At 31.3% G+C, this 17,943-nt stretch overlaps 2 protein-coding genes across 2 annotated transcripts; both read right to left on the reverse strand.

Annotated features, from left to right (window-relative positions):
• Positions 1-8,290: 8,290 nt before the first annotated feature.
• LOC113398100 (uncharacterized) lies at positions 8,291-10,542 on the reverse strand. The gene is made up of 3 exons (XM_026636680.2): positions 10,337-10,542; positions 9,676-9,934; positions 8,291-8,724 (listed from the first exon to the last, which is right to left on the reverse strand). Exons 1-3 carry the CDS (start codon positions 10,472-10,474, stop codon positions 8,384-8,386), a joined length of 738 nt encoding a protein of 245 aa, XP_026492465.2. The 5' UTR covers positions 10,475-10,542; the 3' UTR covers positions 8,291-8,383.
• A 421-nt stretch (positions 10,543-10,963) lies between these two features.
• On the reverse strand, positions 10,964-12,543 carry LOC113398101 (uncharacterized). The gene is made up of 3 exons (XM_026636681.2): positions 12,334-12,543; positions 11,749-12,001; positions 10,964-11,430 (listed from the first exon to the last, which is right to left on the reverse strand). The coding sequence occupies exons 1-3, from the start codon at positions 12,463-12,465 to the stop codon at positions 11,090-11,092; spliced, it is 726 nt and encodes a 241-aa protein (XP_026492466.1). The 5' UTR covers positions 12,466-12,543; the 3' UTR covers positions 10,964-11,089.
• Between the last annotated feature and the right edge of the window lie 5,400 nt (positions 12,544-17,943).

Genomic DNA, 17,943 nt, shown 5'->3' on the forward strand with positions numbered 1-17,943 from the left:
ACGCATAAATTATTGTGTATGTGGAATTATATTGTGTGCATGTTATTTCTCAAATATTTTCATTATTAATAAATTGTTTATTTTTGTGCTCGTACATTAGTTGGTATACGTGTCAGGATTTCTTCCGATACATGTAGGTTTCTTTACAGTATTTCATCTGCACGAGATGAGAAAAACTGATTCATGCTTCCCTAACTTAAATCCATAATCTTCGGGTAAGATTCACGTGTGCTAGCCTCTGGGACATGTGGCTTCGGTTATTATGCTATTTTTTTTATCCTATAGTCCAATAGGATGGCTTTCCAACAGGAGCTAAGGGAGACCGAGCACAAGCCCCTAATTTTTAAAATATGGTGTTGATGTTCCCTATAGACTAGCCAGCTGCCTGCAATATATTATAGTTTACAAACACGTGTGCGTTATCAATTGTATAATAAACACAGGTGCTATCAATTCCCTCATTCTCGTAATCCGTTGGGACGGTAAATTCGACACGACCGTAAGCACCAACCGTAGGTCTAACGGTCTTACGAGTTATGATAGTCTAAAACATAACATAACACTAAATAGACTGTAAATTTCCCACTGGTGGGCTAAGGCCTCCTCTTCTTTTGAGAAGTAGGTATGGACCATATTCCACTACACTTCTCCAATTCGTTTTGGTGGATACACATGTGGCTGAATTGAAATTAGACATACAGGTTTCCTCACGATGTTTTCCTTCATCGCCGAGCACGATATGAATTATAAGCACAAATCAAGCACATGAAAATTCAGTGATGCTTGCCTGGCTTTGAACCAGCAAAGATCGGTTACGATGCTCGCATTCTAACCGTTGGGCCATCTCGGCTCTCTATGATATGATATGTCAATTTCCAGACTCCCGGAGAAACTTCTGCTTCTGAGAATTTCTCAATAAATAACTTAAATAAGATGTTGATATTCTGACCCAAATATTTAACCCAGGACCTCGAAATTTGTAGCCTCCACTAGACCAAAGAGGTTTTACATTACATTATACGTATATTCAAAAGTATTATACTGAGAATAATAAGTCTTGAGACTATCAAAGTGTAAAATTTTTACACGTCGACTTTCTCTCAGGATATTTAAAATTATCTTCAAAGCAACGTTTTTATTATGAATTAAGATATATGTACCGAGATGAGTTCGAAAAAGTGAATTGAATATATACTGAATTTCTTTCCGGTTTTTCTCGTTAGAATCCACATTCCAACTGATGATAGTTTCACGTGCCACTGAATGACTTTTTACGAATAAAAATAACTTGAATGAAATTTTATTCGTATTATAAATAGAAAATTTGTTTGTTCGTTTTTATAACTGTAATGAGAATGCTTAATGTTTTTTTTTAAATAAACTCCAACGTCAAACTTCTTGTCTTTTAAAAATAAATAATCAACAATAACATTAATTACTTTAAATGAATAATACTAAATAACAAAAATCAACTAATACGACAATTTTTTTATGAGTCAGGAAAAGTAAATCGGAAGCACTTCGCGCCAAAAAGTAATCCTATTGTGACAGGCGAACGCGCGCTCTTTTTTTTTTAAATGTATTATGACACAAGGTATTGAAGCATTCGTTCATTAAAATATTTAGACTTAGACTAGCTTAGTAAATATAAAAATTGACGAGCAATTGGGTCACCTCATGTGTACATTGTATATTTGATGTGTGGTCACCATCGCACATATACATAAATGCCGTAATGTATATTAACCATTCCTTACCATACCAATGTGTTACAACCTTGAAAACAAAGATATTATGTCCCTTGTACCTATAGTTACACTGGCAACAGTATTGTTGTATTCCGGTAGAATAACTACCCAGACGGGCTAGCACAAAGCTATACCTCAAAGTAGTCTGTGTTAATAAGTAACTCATCATTTCATATTATTTTCCTTAAATGTACGAATTAACGCATGTAATTTTTCCCATTTCCCACTGCTGGACTAAGTTTTCCTCTCCATTTGCTGCGCCACGCTGATCCAATACGGGTTGGTGGATATTATAATATTAAAATGTATACATATTTTTTTTAACTATTCTTATAATAATTAATGTCCATCTCTTTTTACACGGGTTTTCACGATCAAAATTCATATTTATGCTTTAAAAATTGAATTATTTTTTACCAATAATATCTCGTTGTTATTACCATCGGTAAATACTAAGTAAATTGAAATGAACAAATAAATCAATTATCCAAATCAATCTGTTAAGCCCGTTAAGCCCCGAAGAATCGCTTGTTTATTTATTTATTTATTTTCTGAATGTCTAGTCTACTTTTGATTTTTGTTTAATATCGTCTACTTACGCTGTCTGTACACGCACTATGTAACATCATAGTCTTGCTTTAACTGTGTATTATAACATATTACTTCTACTTATTGTAATTATGATTTATTATGTTAAAGTGAATATTCGTTGGTTTTTTATGATATGGGCACCACAATGGCTCTGTAAGAAATAATAACCATTCCTTACATCTCCAATGCGCCATCAACATTGGCATTTTTTAGCATTAGCAGCCTGTAAATCTCCCACTGCTGGGCTCAAGGCCTCCTCTCCCTTTGAGGAGAAGGTTTGGAGCATATTCCACCACGCTGCTCCAATGCGGGTTAGTGGAATACACATGTGGCAGAATTTCGTTGAAATTAGACACATGCAGGTTTCCTCACGATGTTTTCCTTCACCGCCGAGCACGAGATGAATTATAAACACAAATTAAGCACATGAAAATTCAGTGGTGCTTGCCTGGGTTTGAACCCGAAATCATCGGTTAAGATGCACGCGTTCTAACCACTGGGCCATCTCGGCTCATCAACATTGGGAACTAAGATGTAATGTCCCTTGGCTGTAATTACACTGGCCCACTTATCCTTCGAACCGGAACACAACACTGAGTACTGCTGTTTCGCGGTAGAATATCTGTCGGTTGGGTGGTACCTACCCAGACACAGACATTTTGAAGGTTTTCATATAACGATTTAAATTCCTATCCGGTGTTTACTTGAGTTACATTTAAATTATTCTTGCAAGAGGAAGAATTTAATGTTCTTGTAAGGTAAAAAATAATGTTTCCATTTTTAAATCAGTGCATTTATCAATCAGGAACGTTTAGGAATATTAATATTTTTAATTCGTCAAGGTTCCTCACGATGTTTTCTTTCACCGCGATGAATTATAAACACTAAAATGTCATTAGTGCTTGAAAACCCGATCATCGGTTAAAAAGCAAGCGTTCTAACCACTGGGCTACCTCGGTCCATCTATATACATATATAAAATCGAAATACAACTCACTGATTAATCATGAAATCTCAGAAATTATAACGCCTACAAACTTGAAATTTGGCAGATTCCTTATAAAGTGTAGATATCCGCTAAGAATTTTGTTTAACTACACCCCTAAGGGTTACCCCCTTAGGGGTATAGTTACCCCAACAGGGGTTGGTTCGCGCGTTTAGAGCCGCAGGTTAAGCTAGTATAAGATATATAATTATTCGCTAATATCTATTTCAGTAATATCTCGCTACGTGCAAAACTACTCATATTGCTTATGAGTTCAGCCATGCATTTATTATGAAACTTTTACAAAATTTCACTTTATTATATTTACAAGTAAAGCATATTTGGAAACCGAAAGTACTTTCAAAAACCTGCAAAAAATATCGTCGTCGTTTCACGCATAGATAAAATCGTACATCTATAACCTCGATAGTTTTGCGATTAGATAATTAGGCTGCAGATCTCGTTCGGACGCTGGAAGTCCTGGAATATAACCTCGGATCGGGTAATTACAAATTAATTGAGTTTTTCCGTCATCATTTTTTTAGTGACCGTCTGAAGTGTATATTATGTTTGCAAGGGTAACACGCTCATGTCTCGGGAAGAACGTTAGTCAGACTGAACTCTGTAAGAAAATTGTGTACGATCGTTCCAAAGGATTCCTTGGTGGCAGGGTTTTGTGTATGGTGAAATGGCTATCAAATGCAAATCCGACTATAATACATAACAAACATTCTATAGTTTTATCATATTTGAATACATTGGAATGAAATGATCGCCTCCAGGCTGATTCAAATAGCTAAAATATAATTATTATTGTACATGCAAAATTAAAAAAAAAACCAATATCCCGCTGAGTTTCTTTCGCCGGTTCTTCTCAGGTCCGAGGTGTTAAATTCCGAACCGGTGGTAGATTTTTGACTATCAATAAGCAAGTGTAAACACTTCTATATAGAATAAAGATTTTTCACTTTGACTTTTGATTTTGACATTGGTAAAAAACTTCAGTCTTCAATTTTGCTACGAAATCTTGGAGTTTTCAGTGTAACAATTCCATGCGTAACTCATAAAAGACACACGTAATGACTCTTCCATTGAGTCCGATATAACGATGTGATAACATATACTCAATCTGTTTGCGTAGACACTTACTCTCTAATATTACACGCGCAGACAATTAATCTGTGGAAGTAAAAATTCGATCAAGACTATATCATAATAATTACATAAATGACATTGCTCTTACTGCGTCTGGTATTCTCTACATTTAAACGACAGACAAACTTAAAATCCTATATTTTTTACGGGGCAACTGTAAACCTAATTAGATAGTTTTTATTGTCGTGGTAACATTGAAAGATATTTGATTAGGACAACGTTATTATCTGAAAGCAAAAAAAAATAGCAACTGCAACTGAATAAGCAACTGAATAAATCAGACGAAAAGATGTTTCAGATGTAGAACTTATTTATTAAACGAAAAGAAAATTAATAGTATAATTATATTATTAAAAAAAAACCTCCAACAGATAAATAGAGAATCTTAAATTTTTATAAATTTCTATATGTAGACGAAAATAAATATGAATATACTTTAGTAAAATGTTTACGTTTTATCTTATTTTTATGTATACTGTCTACCGTTACATTCTATCGGATTCGGAAATCAGTTAAAGTTTTGGTTTCGAATGGACCGAGAAGCTAGCTAGATCACACAAATTCAAACAAAAGGCTGTTTAATAATACAAGCCTTTACTTAAGTAAGGGTAAGCATCACTGAGCTTTCAGGTGCTTAATTTATGCTAAATAATCTTACTACATTATTTATTGTCTCATTTCAAACAATCTTGTACAATAAAGATTTCAATGTTTCTTATCTAACTCTTAAGATTTTTTACATAATTTTTCTCATTATAACTATTTACAAATAACATCTTTAGAGTGTGCTATGTCGCATGTACTATAACATATAATATTATATACATTTACATTTTAATTTTATTCTATGCCTGTTTGAAATTGTTATCATCGTCTCGTGTTCAACAAAAGTTTAACAATTAACGCAGGCGCCGGAGAAAGGTGAAAGTCTTTCTTTCACATTTACGTAAAATTGCTCGTATTTTTACTCAGGCGTTATATATTTTTTTATTACGAACAGTATAACTTTTGCATTCGTTACACAAATTTTGTAAATATTTGATGTAGTTTTATTGCTATAAAGTTTAGTATTGCAAAGAGTAAGTATTCGATAATTAGTATAATTTTCGTTTATAACTGTAATTTTACAAGGTCCATATATTTTAAAAACAGTTGAATTAATTACGTGATTTAATTATTAATGACTTGTTATGATACTGGATACGTTAGCCACTTACTGTTATCTAAACAAATGTAACCCGCTCATCAAAATTTAAATAATTATTTATTCAAGTGGGAGCCGTATTCCGATTTGTAGGGTGAGATTTTTAATTATTTTCGTGGCTTAGTATAAATATATTGCAAAGAAGATTTAATCAAGGAATATCAGATCATCATAAATATACAAAGAGGGTATGATAGAGTTTATAGAAGTCATCAAAACACAAGAACATGATGATATATAAAGAATAGGTCGGAACAAAATAAAAATATGTATTAAATTAAATATAAAGATCCATAAATTTCTACACAAGGTCAACTTCTTTGCAAAAATTAAAGTTAATAGGAACCCTCCGATTGCTAACTAAATACTCAAACGTAGTTACGTAGTTTGATCAAGGGGAGAAGGATGAAGAAATGAAGACGTGAATGTTGAAAAATATCGGAGATAGTTCCCGATGTACAACGCTAGATTTACTTTGGAACAATTCCCATAGCTGTGAACCACCCATATCCCTATATCGTAGGTAGATCCAATTCAAGGATGCAATTTTAGAATAGAGACTGCGCAGCCAACTATATAAAATAAATAAATACTTCTTACTCGGACAATAAAAAAAAACAATTCAATGAAAAATGTAGTAATTCAGTATGTTCAGCCATTAAGTAATTTGACCTGAAATGACGATAGTTCTTATAGGGATGTAATTTTAGAAGCTGCGATACACAGAGGAGCATCAGTAAGAGTAAGAGAAACAAAAAAATTAAATACAGTTATTTCCTTAACGTATTAAGTTATTTAGTAATAAGTATAGGCATACAGCACAGATTAATAATATATAAAACACGAGGAGTGCACAGAGCATTAAACGTCTTTTGGTTAAAAGTGCTATTTCCTTAATTGTTAATTTATTGACGTATTGACAAATTGTTAATTACGAAAACGCTCCCGGAAATTTGCATTACTTTTGATTTTGTATTCGCTTTTATTGCTTCATTATATATTATCGTATTCTGATATTTATGATCCTGATTTTATGATCAGACTCGATAAAACTATTAAACGTAATCAAATAAAAACTTTTATTTTAAGCTCGAGCATATTCACGTACTGTTTGGCGCATATCCGTGTTTTGAACAGGCACGCGTAATTTAATTATTAATAGGACTTTATTAATAATAGTTTTCATATAGCGGGACACTTTAATGCACATCACAGAAATTGGTCCAATAAAACGCATGGCAGAGATAAAAAAGTTTATGATACTATATTAGAAATTGGTTACATACGAGTATCTTAATAGCGTTGATTTTACTAGAGTTAAATGTTGTATCCAATAATAACTGGTATTATATTTAGTTTTAAATTAATGAAAGTCTGGAATATAGAAGTCAATAATTGTAACCTATACCTTACAAGTGAAGAGGCCTCCGCTAAACTGCAGATCAGTTGTTAAGTAACATTAATATCTCATTTATGAATAAAACGGAATGTTTATTTAGAAATTGAATTATTTTGTCGGAACCAACATGTTTTCATTGACAATTATCTGTTTTCAAGTCTTAAAAATATAAGCTTACAATTAATGATGGAATACATTTATTAACTTTTTATTTTGACATAAATTATACGATTTACGTATTTATGTTCTAAGCATCGAATCCGAGTGGCATTAACGAAATACACTAGTAAAATTGACATTCATAAAATATATTAAGATTTGGTTCATTGCTCTATAATAGTCGGGACTGATTTTAATCTGACGATCACATCAGATGCCTCTGCCACGTCACATATTACTAAAAAGATGTGACATACAACTTAAAAAATTTAAGTCTATTAGTAATATAGCATATAATCGTATGTTTATATGTATGTGTATATTCGTATATAAGAGTATGAGTAAATATTAATTAATTTTCAAATACTTTCTAAATTAATCTGATTAAGGAAGCTTTAAGCCCAGCTTATGTACAATATATATTTTGTGTCGATCAATTTCAATAAATGAATTAAAGATATAGAAATGTATATTTCATAGACTAAACTAACTTTTAAAATTCAAATGTCAATATAAAAATAAAAATAACCTTCTATTTTTTAATGCAGTTTTATTTATTCTATGACTAAAAATGGAATTTAAATACAAACACACTTTTAAATAATGAACATTCAAATCGTGATACACGATACTCACAAAAACAAAAATATATATAATATTGAGAGATCAATAAAGGTAACATATAAGTATCATAATAATATATAACATAATAGTATTAATTAAGTAATAACAATGAAATAGAATGTATAAAAAATATATAAATAATACACTAAAATATTATCACATATAAATAACATTATATACATATATATGTTATGTTGAATATATTTTTACTCTGAGCTTCAATCACTTGAATACTACTCAACATATCGGTATGATATACATTGTACATAGATGTACATATATAAGCTATTATAGAATATAGTTAAATATATATACATATTATATATAACAGATAATAATAATCGTACATATACGTAGCATAGATGTAATATTAATAATATAATAAATAAATGTTATTAAAAAATATACGAAAGGAAATTTAAAAAAAAAAGTGAAATAATGGCGCATCACACATTCACACACATACACGCGTAATAAATTAAGATTCTTAAATAAGACCCGTCTACTTATTGTTAACTTTACTGTTGGTACGCAGAATAAGCCAAGCTATTCGCTTCGTTCCTGGAACGTGACCAGCCACCCTCGTAGCCACCAGAGTGACCGTGCTCCTCATGAGGAGCTGCCCAGACATGTTCTTCTTGAGCATGTTTCTTAGCGAGGAGTGCCTTGATGATAGCAATGACCTTGGCGATGAATGCGATCTTGGCGAGGACTGCAATCTTGAAGACTGATGCAGCAATGACTAAGAGGGCTATGACTACAAGGGCTACTGCCTTAGCTTTAGCCAAAATGGCAAGAGGGATGAGGAGCTTGAGTTTCTTCTTCAGCTGCTTCTTCTTCTTACCACGACCTTCATCAACTATTAAAAAAAATTACACTGTTAATATCACTCACTTAAGTTAAAAAAACTTTAACATGATTCACATATATAATAATTTAATTCATTATTAATAAATGATTTAACGAAATGCATTAATCATACGTCACTGTCATTTTTGGTCAGAGATATATTATTTTAGCTCGCACGTGACATTGGCGAAGTAATCAAACTTTAAAAAAAAATTAAAAATATCAGAGTTAAAATTATTCTTACACCGTCATCGTAGTTTACAATATTTACTTTAAATAAATTTAAGAAATGCAATGTAAATAAATAAAACATATTTATTCATAACAGATTTGTAAATTGGTTCTGAATACGAAATGAGCAGTTGTATCCGAACGAGAATATAAAATGTTAATTGACTGGAGACTTTAAGATAAAAAAATGGAGAGATTTTTATATTCGAAACCAGTATATTTGGCACACTTAAAAGTCATTTCTCGACGCATTTCACTCTTACGCAATTTATTCAACATATACGTACGACAAAAGACGAATCTTCGTTTAAAACTATTTGACATTTTGATATTGAGATTAAAAAAAAAAAAATCGAATATATACACTTGTTCAATTTAATATCGAGCGCTTTACTAATATATAATTATTTATTTATTAGGGATGTCTTTAAAAACAAAAGAGAATCGGCATTATCGAATGAATAGATTTTGAAAAATTCGGTCAAAACAAAAGTCAATTTAATCAATGCGTCTTTTGGAGTCTCTCTTTTATTTTTTATATCGATTAATTAATCACGTAATCAGTAAAAGTATTTTGGTATTTAATGCAAATAATTTTTTTTTTTTTTTGTTATTTAATAATATATGTTCTTTAAATCTAATTTGAATCAAAATCTTGATTAAAAAATATCTTATTAGTTGATTTGTTCTTTCTGTAATAACAAGTTTTTTTTGGATATATTTTACATACCGTCTCCAATAGCTCTGGATCCTTCTTCTTCTTCATCGTCATTACCAGCTAAGCTGAGTTCTAAATCACTTTTTTGTAGCAAATCTGTAGTACTTTCCCAGAGTCTCTCATTGATCTGTTTATTTCTGATTTCAGGTTCAGCAGATAGAGTTTCGTAACTCCTGGCTTCCTTTGGGCCGTTATTGTATACTGTTACTCCATCGATTATGTTCAATTTACGAACAGTACCAAGTCTCTCGGTTGCTTTGAGTGCGTGTTCCTGTCAAGAAAGAAATCGTTATTGAATAAATGTATCTTTTACCCATTGTTTTTATTGAATGAATCGTTCCAAATTTAAAAATTCCAAAATGTAGTAAAGTTTTTTTAAAGACTACATATATTTTTTTTCATGTGCGATTTAATAATTCTGACTGATTCCAAAATTAAAATAATACACTGATCATTCCGTCATAATGTATTATAAACTAATAATACTGACTAAAGATTGAAGACTTAAATTTATACTAATACTTTACACTATTAAATAATTTAAGCTTGACACACGTTACTACAAATAAAATATATTTAATCTTCAAACTTATTTTTATCATCAGAAATATAATAATCAACACTGATATAGAGTCTGTCTCTGGAAACACTTATTAACGAAACACTTCATTACCTTCAAGCACAAAGTTAAGTCACTATGCATGCAATTCACAAAATTTCCAACAACCAATTTAAACACTGAATCTTCTTGGGCTATTGGACTGGACCAAGTCACCGCCACTACACTCAAAAATATCACGAAGAACTTCATGACTCTCTTTTTTTGTTCTGGACCACGTACTCAAGCGAAACGAATTCGACTGTGTTGATCGCTTGATTGGTAACAGTTTTTTATCTAAATTGTCCCCACTCTTGAGTTTCCGCGTATTAACATTATAAAGTAATCGATGCCTTAAACAGCCGCAGATGATATTATGCCATAGTGAATGACATAGTTATTATTTCATTAATATTAATTTTTTTAGGATAGCGCACGGAATCGTCATTTTTTAGTCAATGTTATGCAAAAGATGTCAAGTTAGGTGAATTAAAATATTATTTAATATAAATAAAATTATTCTGTTATCAATACTTTAGTGAAATAAATTAATAGTACGATTAAGATTAATAATAATATAACTTATATTGCTTCGTTTTAATAATTAATTTTAAGTGTTTTATAAAAGTAAATTTAATTATTTTACTTTAAATATGAAAATAATAAGAGGATAGTAAATTAAATAAATTTTATAAAGATTTCAATTATTTTATTTGACATAAATTAAAATAAATTAGACTGAGGTACTTATATGGCAATACAGACATACCGAAATAAATATTTCACACAAACACACACACGCTCAACCTAAATTTTTGTAAAACGAAATTAATTTAATTGACCTGCGTAGGCCATATTTTGGGCGTCATTGACTTTTCTACTCCAACCTTGGGCTGGTTCGTATGAGTAGCCTGGATGTTCTTCAGCTCCTCCGTGATGAGGCGAATAGCTGATTGCACCTCCAGATGATCCAGAGTTATTCTTAGACAGAAGTTTTCTGATGAGGCTAAACGCACTCATAGCAAATGCAATCTTTCCTAAGAATACTGCCTTGATGGCTACAAAAGCGATGATGCCGAGGAACAGAGGAATTAATGCGGCAAGTTTCAGCTTCAAGAGGAGGAGAAGGGGCAGGATCTTCTTGATCTTCTTCTTCTTCTTACCACGACCTATAGAAAATATTATAATAATAAAAAGAGAACGTAGAGGTTTTAAAAGGAAATGCAGTTTAAATTTGTTTGACAGTTTTCAACAAAAGACCCTTCAGATAATGGGTAATGTAGTTGCACCGTGCAAACGGGCTGAGGAGAAAGCACGCATTGTTTAACATACGTTAGGTTTTAAAACTATTTATTTAGGAATATTCTCACCACGAACTACAACACCTTACGATTGTTGTTTTCTAACGTTTCACTTATAAAATGTTATAATTCTCTAGTTACTTAAATCGAATATAAACATGGGTATTGAAAAGTACTGATTCTTACCTTCTTCGTCTAAGCCTCTGGATTCATCAGAATCTTGAGAAAGGCGTAATTGCAGTACGTGGTCATCCAAGAAGTCTCCAATGTTGTTGGCAATTCTTTCATCAATTTGCACTTCCCTTGCCTTCGGATCTTCAGGCAACTGTTCGTAGCTACGAGCTGATCGGGCTGATCCAGTATTAATCAGCGCCATACCCTCGAATAGGTTTATATCTTTTGTAACGGCAAGTCTTTCCGTGTATTTTAAAGCTTTTTCCTAGAAAATAGATAAGGCGGGTTTTATAAACTATATTTTAAACAGATAATTTTGTTTGAGTGTAAACTAGTAGTCTACGTTTGTAATCAATATCAATTACTATTACATTTGAAAAAGACTTCAATGAAATCACTTGACGAATATCTATGCAAGCTTTTGTTTACAACTTATGTTAAAAAACGTAAAATGTTTTATTTGTATGAATGAAGCGAGCCCGATAGATCGATTTGTTTTTATTGATTGATGAAAATCAATCAAATCTAACGATAACGGTTTGAAAGTATATTTTTTTATTGAAATACACAACACTTGGACACTTTATCACTAATCACCTTTAAACATAGCGATGTATCTTTATCGAAGCACTCCGAAACTGCACCGACTAAATTCTCTTCTATGCCACGTTCCACTGGATTACAATGCACCGATGCCAGTAAGGCAAGAACACCGATTTTCTTCCACATTTTTAAATATTTTCTTATCACCAAGGCTGATACTGCGACTACCGACGCTTGGTTCGTTATGATATCTTCCAAAAAATGTGATGGAATATATCCTTTGACCCCCACTACGGCATTGAGACTGAATGACGTAAAATATGTATGCACCGTTTGACGACATACGCTAACTGGTGGCGTCGTAAGCGTCGTACATAAGGATAAGTAGAAAAATAAATATTGAATGTTAGAAAGCGAAGTTTGTTCGTACCAAAAGTTCTACGCACTCTTATGCTATGCCGGTGTAAATTAAATGAAAGAAAAAGTGCGATTGTTTGAATTTTCGTATACACATACTAAACACCGAAAATGGTCTTCGTACGAAATTATCTCGTAAACATCAAACAAGAGAGGCTTGAATGGCTTGCGTAACACGATCGAAGCACATAACGCACTTGGCATCGCTTACGCTGGACCACTTGACATTAGGAGCATTGTGCCCAATTTTATTACGCTGTTGTAACATTTGTTGTAATACAATACGGTGTATTTTTCTGCAGACAGCTGCTTCGATTTTCAATTTTAAGAAGCAGTTCTTTATTGAAATTAAAATTCAAATACGAATTTTAGAATAAAAATTTAATATACAGATTAAAAAGTGAAATTTAATTGTTCACTCTTGTATTGTATCTTCCTAATTTTATATGCTAGTTATTTTTTAATACGTCTGATTTGAGGTCACGATAGTCTATGAGACAAAACCGGTAAGGATAGTAGCGGTTAACGAAAACTTTCTGTCCATCTGTCGCTTCTTAATAATATTCGGAGTCATAATAAAAACCTTTATAAAACCTTCGATCGATATCATAGTTTTGATTTGTAAACGAATTAACAAAGCGAAAAATCAATCAATACGTCTGTATATTTTTTACTAAGGCGGTCATATTTATTAGTATTGAATATTGTTAAGGTTTCATTCGAGTAAATTTATGATACAATTAAAAAACGTTAACGATGTTGTCATTTTGTTAGTTTTAGTTGAATTAGTTATTTGTATTTAATCGGTGTAATATATGTAATATTTCACTTTTTAATAAACACTTCATATAATATTCGAGTAAAAAGTATGTTAACAAATCCCGAAACTCGATTAAATAATTACTTCTAATTTTCAACTATATATATTTTGGGACAGTAAACATTTTTTGATTAAATTGACTTGGATATCGGCAGTCTCCTCTTAAGTTTAATGGCATGTGGATTCATTTGGTGAGTCATACAAAGTATACAATAGTTCACGAATAGCAATGCTTAGTCTTGTTATGTTCCAATTTGAAGGTGAACCAGTGTAACTACAGGCACAAGGGATAGAACAGGTAGTTCCCAATCTCAATGGAACATTAACGCTGTAAGGAATGTTTAATATTTTTTACAGCACTTATGTCCATGATCGGTGGTGACCATTTACCAGTTGGTGGGTCATTTGCCTGTTCGCCTACATCAAATCATAAAAAAGTTATTTTTATAGATAGGACGTTTATTTAGATCTGTTAAAACATGAATTGATCCTTACTATTATAATAATTATTATAATAAAATAAATAAGATCCATAAATATCTTTTAACTTCGTCAATAGAACTCTTATGAACTATATATTTCAAAATAAAAAAAGTCCAAAACGACGTATGTACAATTGTGTACTATGCCGGAGAATTAAATAAATACTTACTTTGTTATTAATTTCAATAGAAATGGATTTATATTTACGTTTTTCTTTTTCCATAGCAGCTGATATATATAAGGGAAGATTTTTACCAATACAACTTGTAAATAATATATTGGCAGGGATATAATAGGACTTTATTTAGATATACTTTCCTCTGCACATACGTTAGTATTCTAAGTTAAATTATCAGCTAAAATAAATCATTCATTTATTACTTATATTAATTTATAGTCTTGATTTATTTTTACGCATAACTTGTGTTGAAAGTTGATGAGAATATTATAAAATCCTTATATAGAATTGCATTGTGATGTAGTTTACGAGTATGGATTAGGATTTTATTAATCATAAGGTGATCTGCGATAACTGGGTTCGTTAAGACAGTGTACCTACAGCTGAATATGTACGTTTCTTATGTAACCTTGAACTTTTTTTGTAAATTCTATACTTTAAGTAAGGAACAAATTCAGTAGGCAATGCGACGTATGCAGTTCTCTTATAATATTAAAATAATTTTTTGGTGCGTATATGCTAACGCGTCGTTGTTACAATCAAATTGCAATTTTGTGCAGCTGTTTATAAAATTTTTGTTCTGCGTCTAGACATACGATGTCATCAATGAACACTCGTACTTGTACTGAAGTAAATATGAAATATAAATGAAATAAAATTCAGCCGAAGTTATTTTTGGATAATTAGTTGGAGATTATTGATTACAAATAAACCAATTAGATTGGAATGATTATGAGATATTTTCATGCATTATCTATAATAAATAATATATTATATTTTTAATAATTAAAAAAGGTTAATTTAAAAAAGGTTTTTTATTTAATCCTTGGTGCAAATTTTTACCCACATCTCACACATACTATGCAAGTAAAGTTATTTTATTTATTCGTGTTTAGTACGCGTGTCTCTGTAAAAAGTTTAATGAGATTCTTAACATTTTTACTTGTTAGAATCTTCATTTCTAAGCGGTGGTATTTTGTTCTAATTTGAAAGACCTTTTAATTAGCGCTTTACAAGCGCTTCTGGGTACCGATGACACATTTCTAAACAGTAATACTTTGTATTGTTTTGTTCCAGTTTGAAGGGTGAGTGGACCAGTAAAACCAAAGGCACAACACATAACTAAGGTGTCCTACAGTTGGTGGCGCCTTGGCAACGTAAGGGATAGTTAGCACTTCTTAAAGTGCCAATGTCATATTGATTTTACTATTATAAACTTACCATCTTAACCTTAAGTATGTAATACAGTAAATACCTAATTGAAGATTATTTATAAATATACTAAATACTATAATCTTGAACTGTTATATAGTGAAATGAGTAAAACTGCATTACGATTCTATAAGAAATCACTTCGTATCGCACTAGTGAAATGTTGACAACTGACTTCCAGTGATACGGTATTTTGATATGTGATCCTCTAAATTTTGTAATTATCATATTTAATACACACTTGCGTTATCCTGTGAGATTCGATTTTCTTGTTATAGAATTACCATACTGAGTCCGAATGAGATTTAATTAATATTACATCAAAATCAAGGCTTTCCGCTCAAGCTTCGTTTCATAATAGATATTTAAATTGGCTAAATAACTTGTTATATAAAATTGATGTATAATTTTTTTTGAACATAACGTATACCTAATGGACCGTTTTACATCCGAATCTTATTAATTTTCTGTTAATTTGTACGCGAAAGTCGTTTTTTTTCGGATGTAGAGAGCTAGTATAATTTTACTTGATTTTTATAGACATATTATACAACGTATTCAATGATTATATTATACCTATGTATTATTTATGATTATGAATATTTAATTAATATAATTAATTTATTTTGTTAAAGAAAATTTACCGACAACAAATACATAGTCTTTCGTATATCGTAAAATAAGGTTCCAATCGATAAACGTACAATTGCTGTCTCCTCTTTAATGGTAGATTTTTGGTAAATCTACCATGAAGAGACGCTGTCCTGTGTGTCCGGAGTGACGGTCGCTCCGAAGCATTTTTAATTCCAGTTTCCGGATTAATTTTACTTATAATACATTAGACATTGTTAGTTATAATTACATCTAAATATAGTTAAGTAAGGTCGACGTCTCTAGGGACAGATAGATAGATATGTATTCAATTACATATAATACATTATTTTGATCTATCTCTTTGGGTTCAGCCAGCGTTTGCAATGTAATCGCAAAAAATCTGTATTTACGACATACATTAGAAACCTCTAAAATTATCAGTGTTTCTATACTTTGTTGTGCATTTATTACACATATAAACCTTCCTCTTGAATAAATCTATCTATTAAAAAAAATGCATCAAAATCCGTCGTGTAATTTTAAAGATCTAAGCATGCATATGGACAGACAGCGGGGAGCGACTTTGTTTTATACTATGTAATGATATGCATATGACTCATTTCCCAGGCAGACTGGAAAATGAGCCACCTGTTGGTCAGTAACCATATCGGCCTAGAGACACACAGCTGTCTGGACAGCTTAAGAAATACTAGTATATAATAAAAAATTACCACATCGTCAATTTGCCACCAACCTTGGGAACAAAAATGTTATATCCCTTATGTCTGTAGTTACTGGCTAACTCACCCTTCAAACTGTTACAAGCAAGTTTTTATACATCCAGTATTTTTTTCAGAATTATATCAGCAGTAAGCAATTGTAAGTAACATTTACGGCCTCTATAAAATCACCGGCTTCCATCTTGTGTACAGAGAAATCATGATTTATTAAACAAGTCACAACCCTTTAATAATAAATTTAAGATAGCAATTTCGAGCGTAATTGAAAAAAAAAAAAAAAAACAATTTTGTCCATCGGCACTTAAAACCTTAAATTTAATCAATGGATTTCATACCAGTCAACGCCTACTATAATTCTTCACGGCATCACAACCTTTTGCATACTTTCGCCGTCAGAACTTTGACCTTTACCAGAATGCAAAAATCGCGTATCATATTAAATCTCTTATTATTTAGAAATGTAATCGTATTATTGTACACAATAAGTGAGTCAGTAAATCTTTTGTTGGGCGATGAATACGATTCTATAAAAGAAATCCAGAAAGCGTTAATGATCCCTCCGTTCCAAATTTAAAATAAATTAAAAGGAAAACGCAAAACGTTCTTATACAATTAGTCAGTTCATGGTTGATAGCAAACCTTCGGAATTACTATTTCTCTATTATATTGAATACGAGTAAACATCAACAAATTGCTAAAACACCCACTGATTTTCCTCTCAAAGTACTTTGTTTTGATTTGTTTTGCTTAGACAGGCTCGCCGGGGCAGGTATCACACTTCCGCTAAACCCTCAGGAACCAATTAAGTCAAACGGAACGTTTGTCTCGCCTATCTACCAGAGATCTATATTTTAAACCGTGATTTCTTTTAATTTAAAATTTAATAAAACCTAGTTACACGCTTTCGTGACTTTCCTATATGGCATGACAAACAAAAATTCACTGCCCAAATTTCACAAAGAACCTTTGGAAAATTATTTATGCAATTTTAGACACAAATACCATATATTTAGAATAAAATAGGGCTTAGTTTGTCCTACGCGAGTAATCGTGAGTCCGTTCTTCAATGGAAGTTTTATTTTAGTGACTTTTATTTGTATTTTTTTTTAATTCCTCTCACATACAAGGTCAAAGGCTTAAGATAAATTATTTCATATTTAAAACGTCTATGTTTAGATAATGTTGTCATTTAACTTATCTTAAAATACGAGCTTGGAATT

This window comes from Vanessa tameamea, chromosome 24 (genome assembly GCF_037043105.1).
Source record: "Vanessa tameamea isolate UH-Manoa-2023 chromosome 24, ilVanTame1 primary haplotype, whole genome shotgun sequence".
NCBI classification, from domain to species: Eukaryota; Metazoa; Arthropoda; class Insecta; order Lepidoptera; family Nymphalidae; genus Vanessa; species Vanessa tameamea.

What these genes read in the sequence shown, in the direction of transcription:
- LOC113398100 (XM_026636680.2), bottom strand. Translation starts at nt 10,474, where the DNA reads ATGAAGTTCTTCGTGATATTTTTGAGTGTAGTGGCGGTGACTTGGTCC. An exon ending in ACTTAACTTTGTGCTTGAAG is followed by an intron (nt 9,935 to 10,336) that starts GTAATGAAGTGT and finishes CTTTCTTGACAG; the next exon opens with GAACACGCACTCAAAGCAAC. An exon ending in ATCCAGAGCTATTGGAGACG is followed by an intron (nt 8,725 to 9,675) that starts GTATGTAAAATA and finishes TTTTTTTAATAG; the next exon opens with TTGATGAAGGTCGTGGTAAG.
- LOC113398101 (XM_026636681.2), bottom strand. Translation starts at nt 12,465, where the DNA reads ATGTGGAAGAAAATCGGTGTTCTTGCCTTACTGGCATCGGTGCATTGT. An exon ending in ATACATCGCTATGTTTAAAG is followed by an intron (nt 12,002 to 12,333) that starts GTGATTAGTGAT and finishes TCTATTTTCTAG; the next exon opens with GAAAAAGCTTTAAAATACAC. An exon ending in CAGAGGCTTAGACGAAGAAG is followed by an intron (nt 11,431 to 11,748) that starts GTAAGAATCAGT and finishes TATTTTCTATAG; the next exon opens with GTCGTGGTAAGAAGAAGAAG.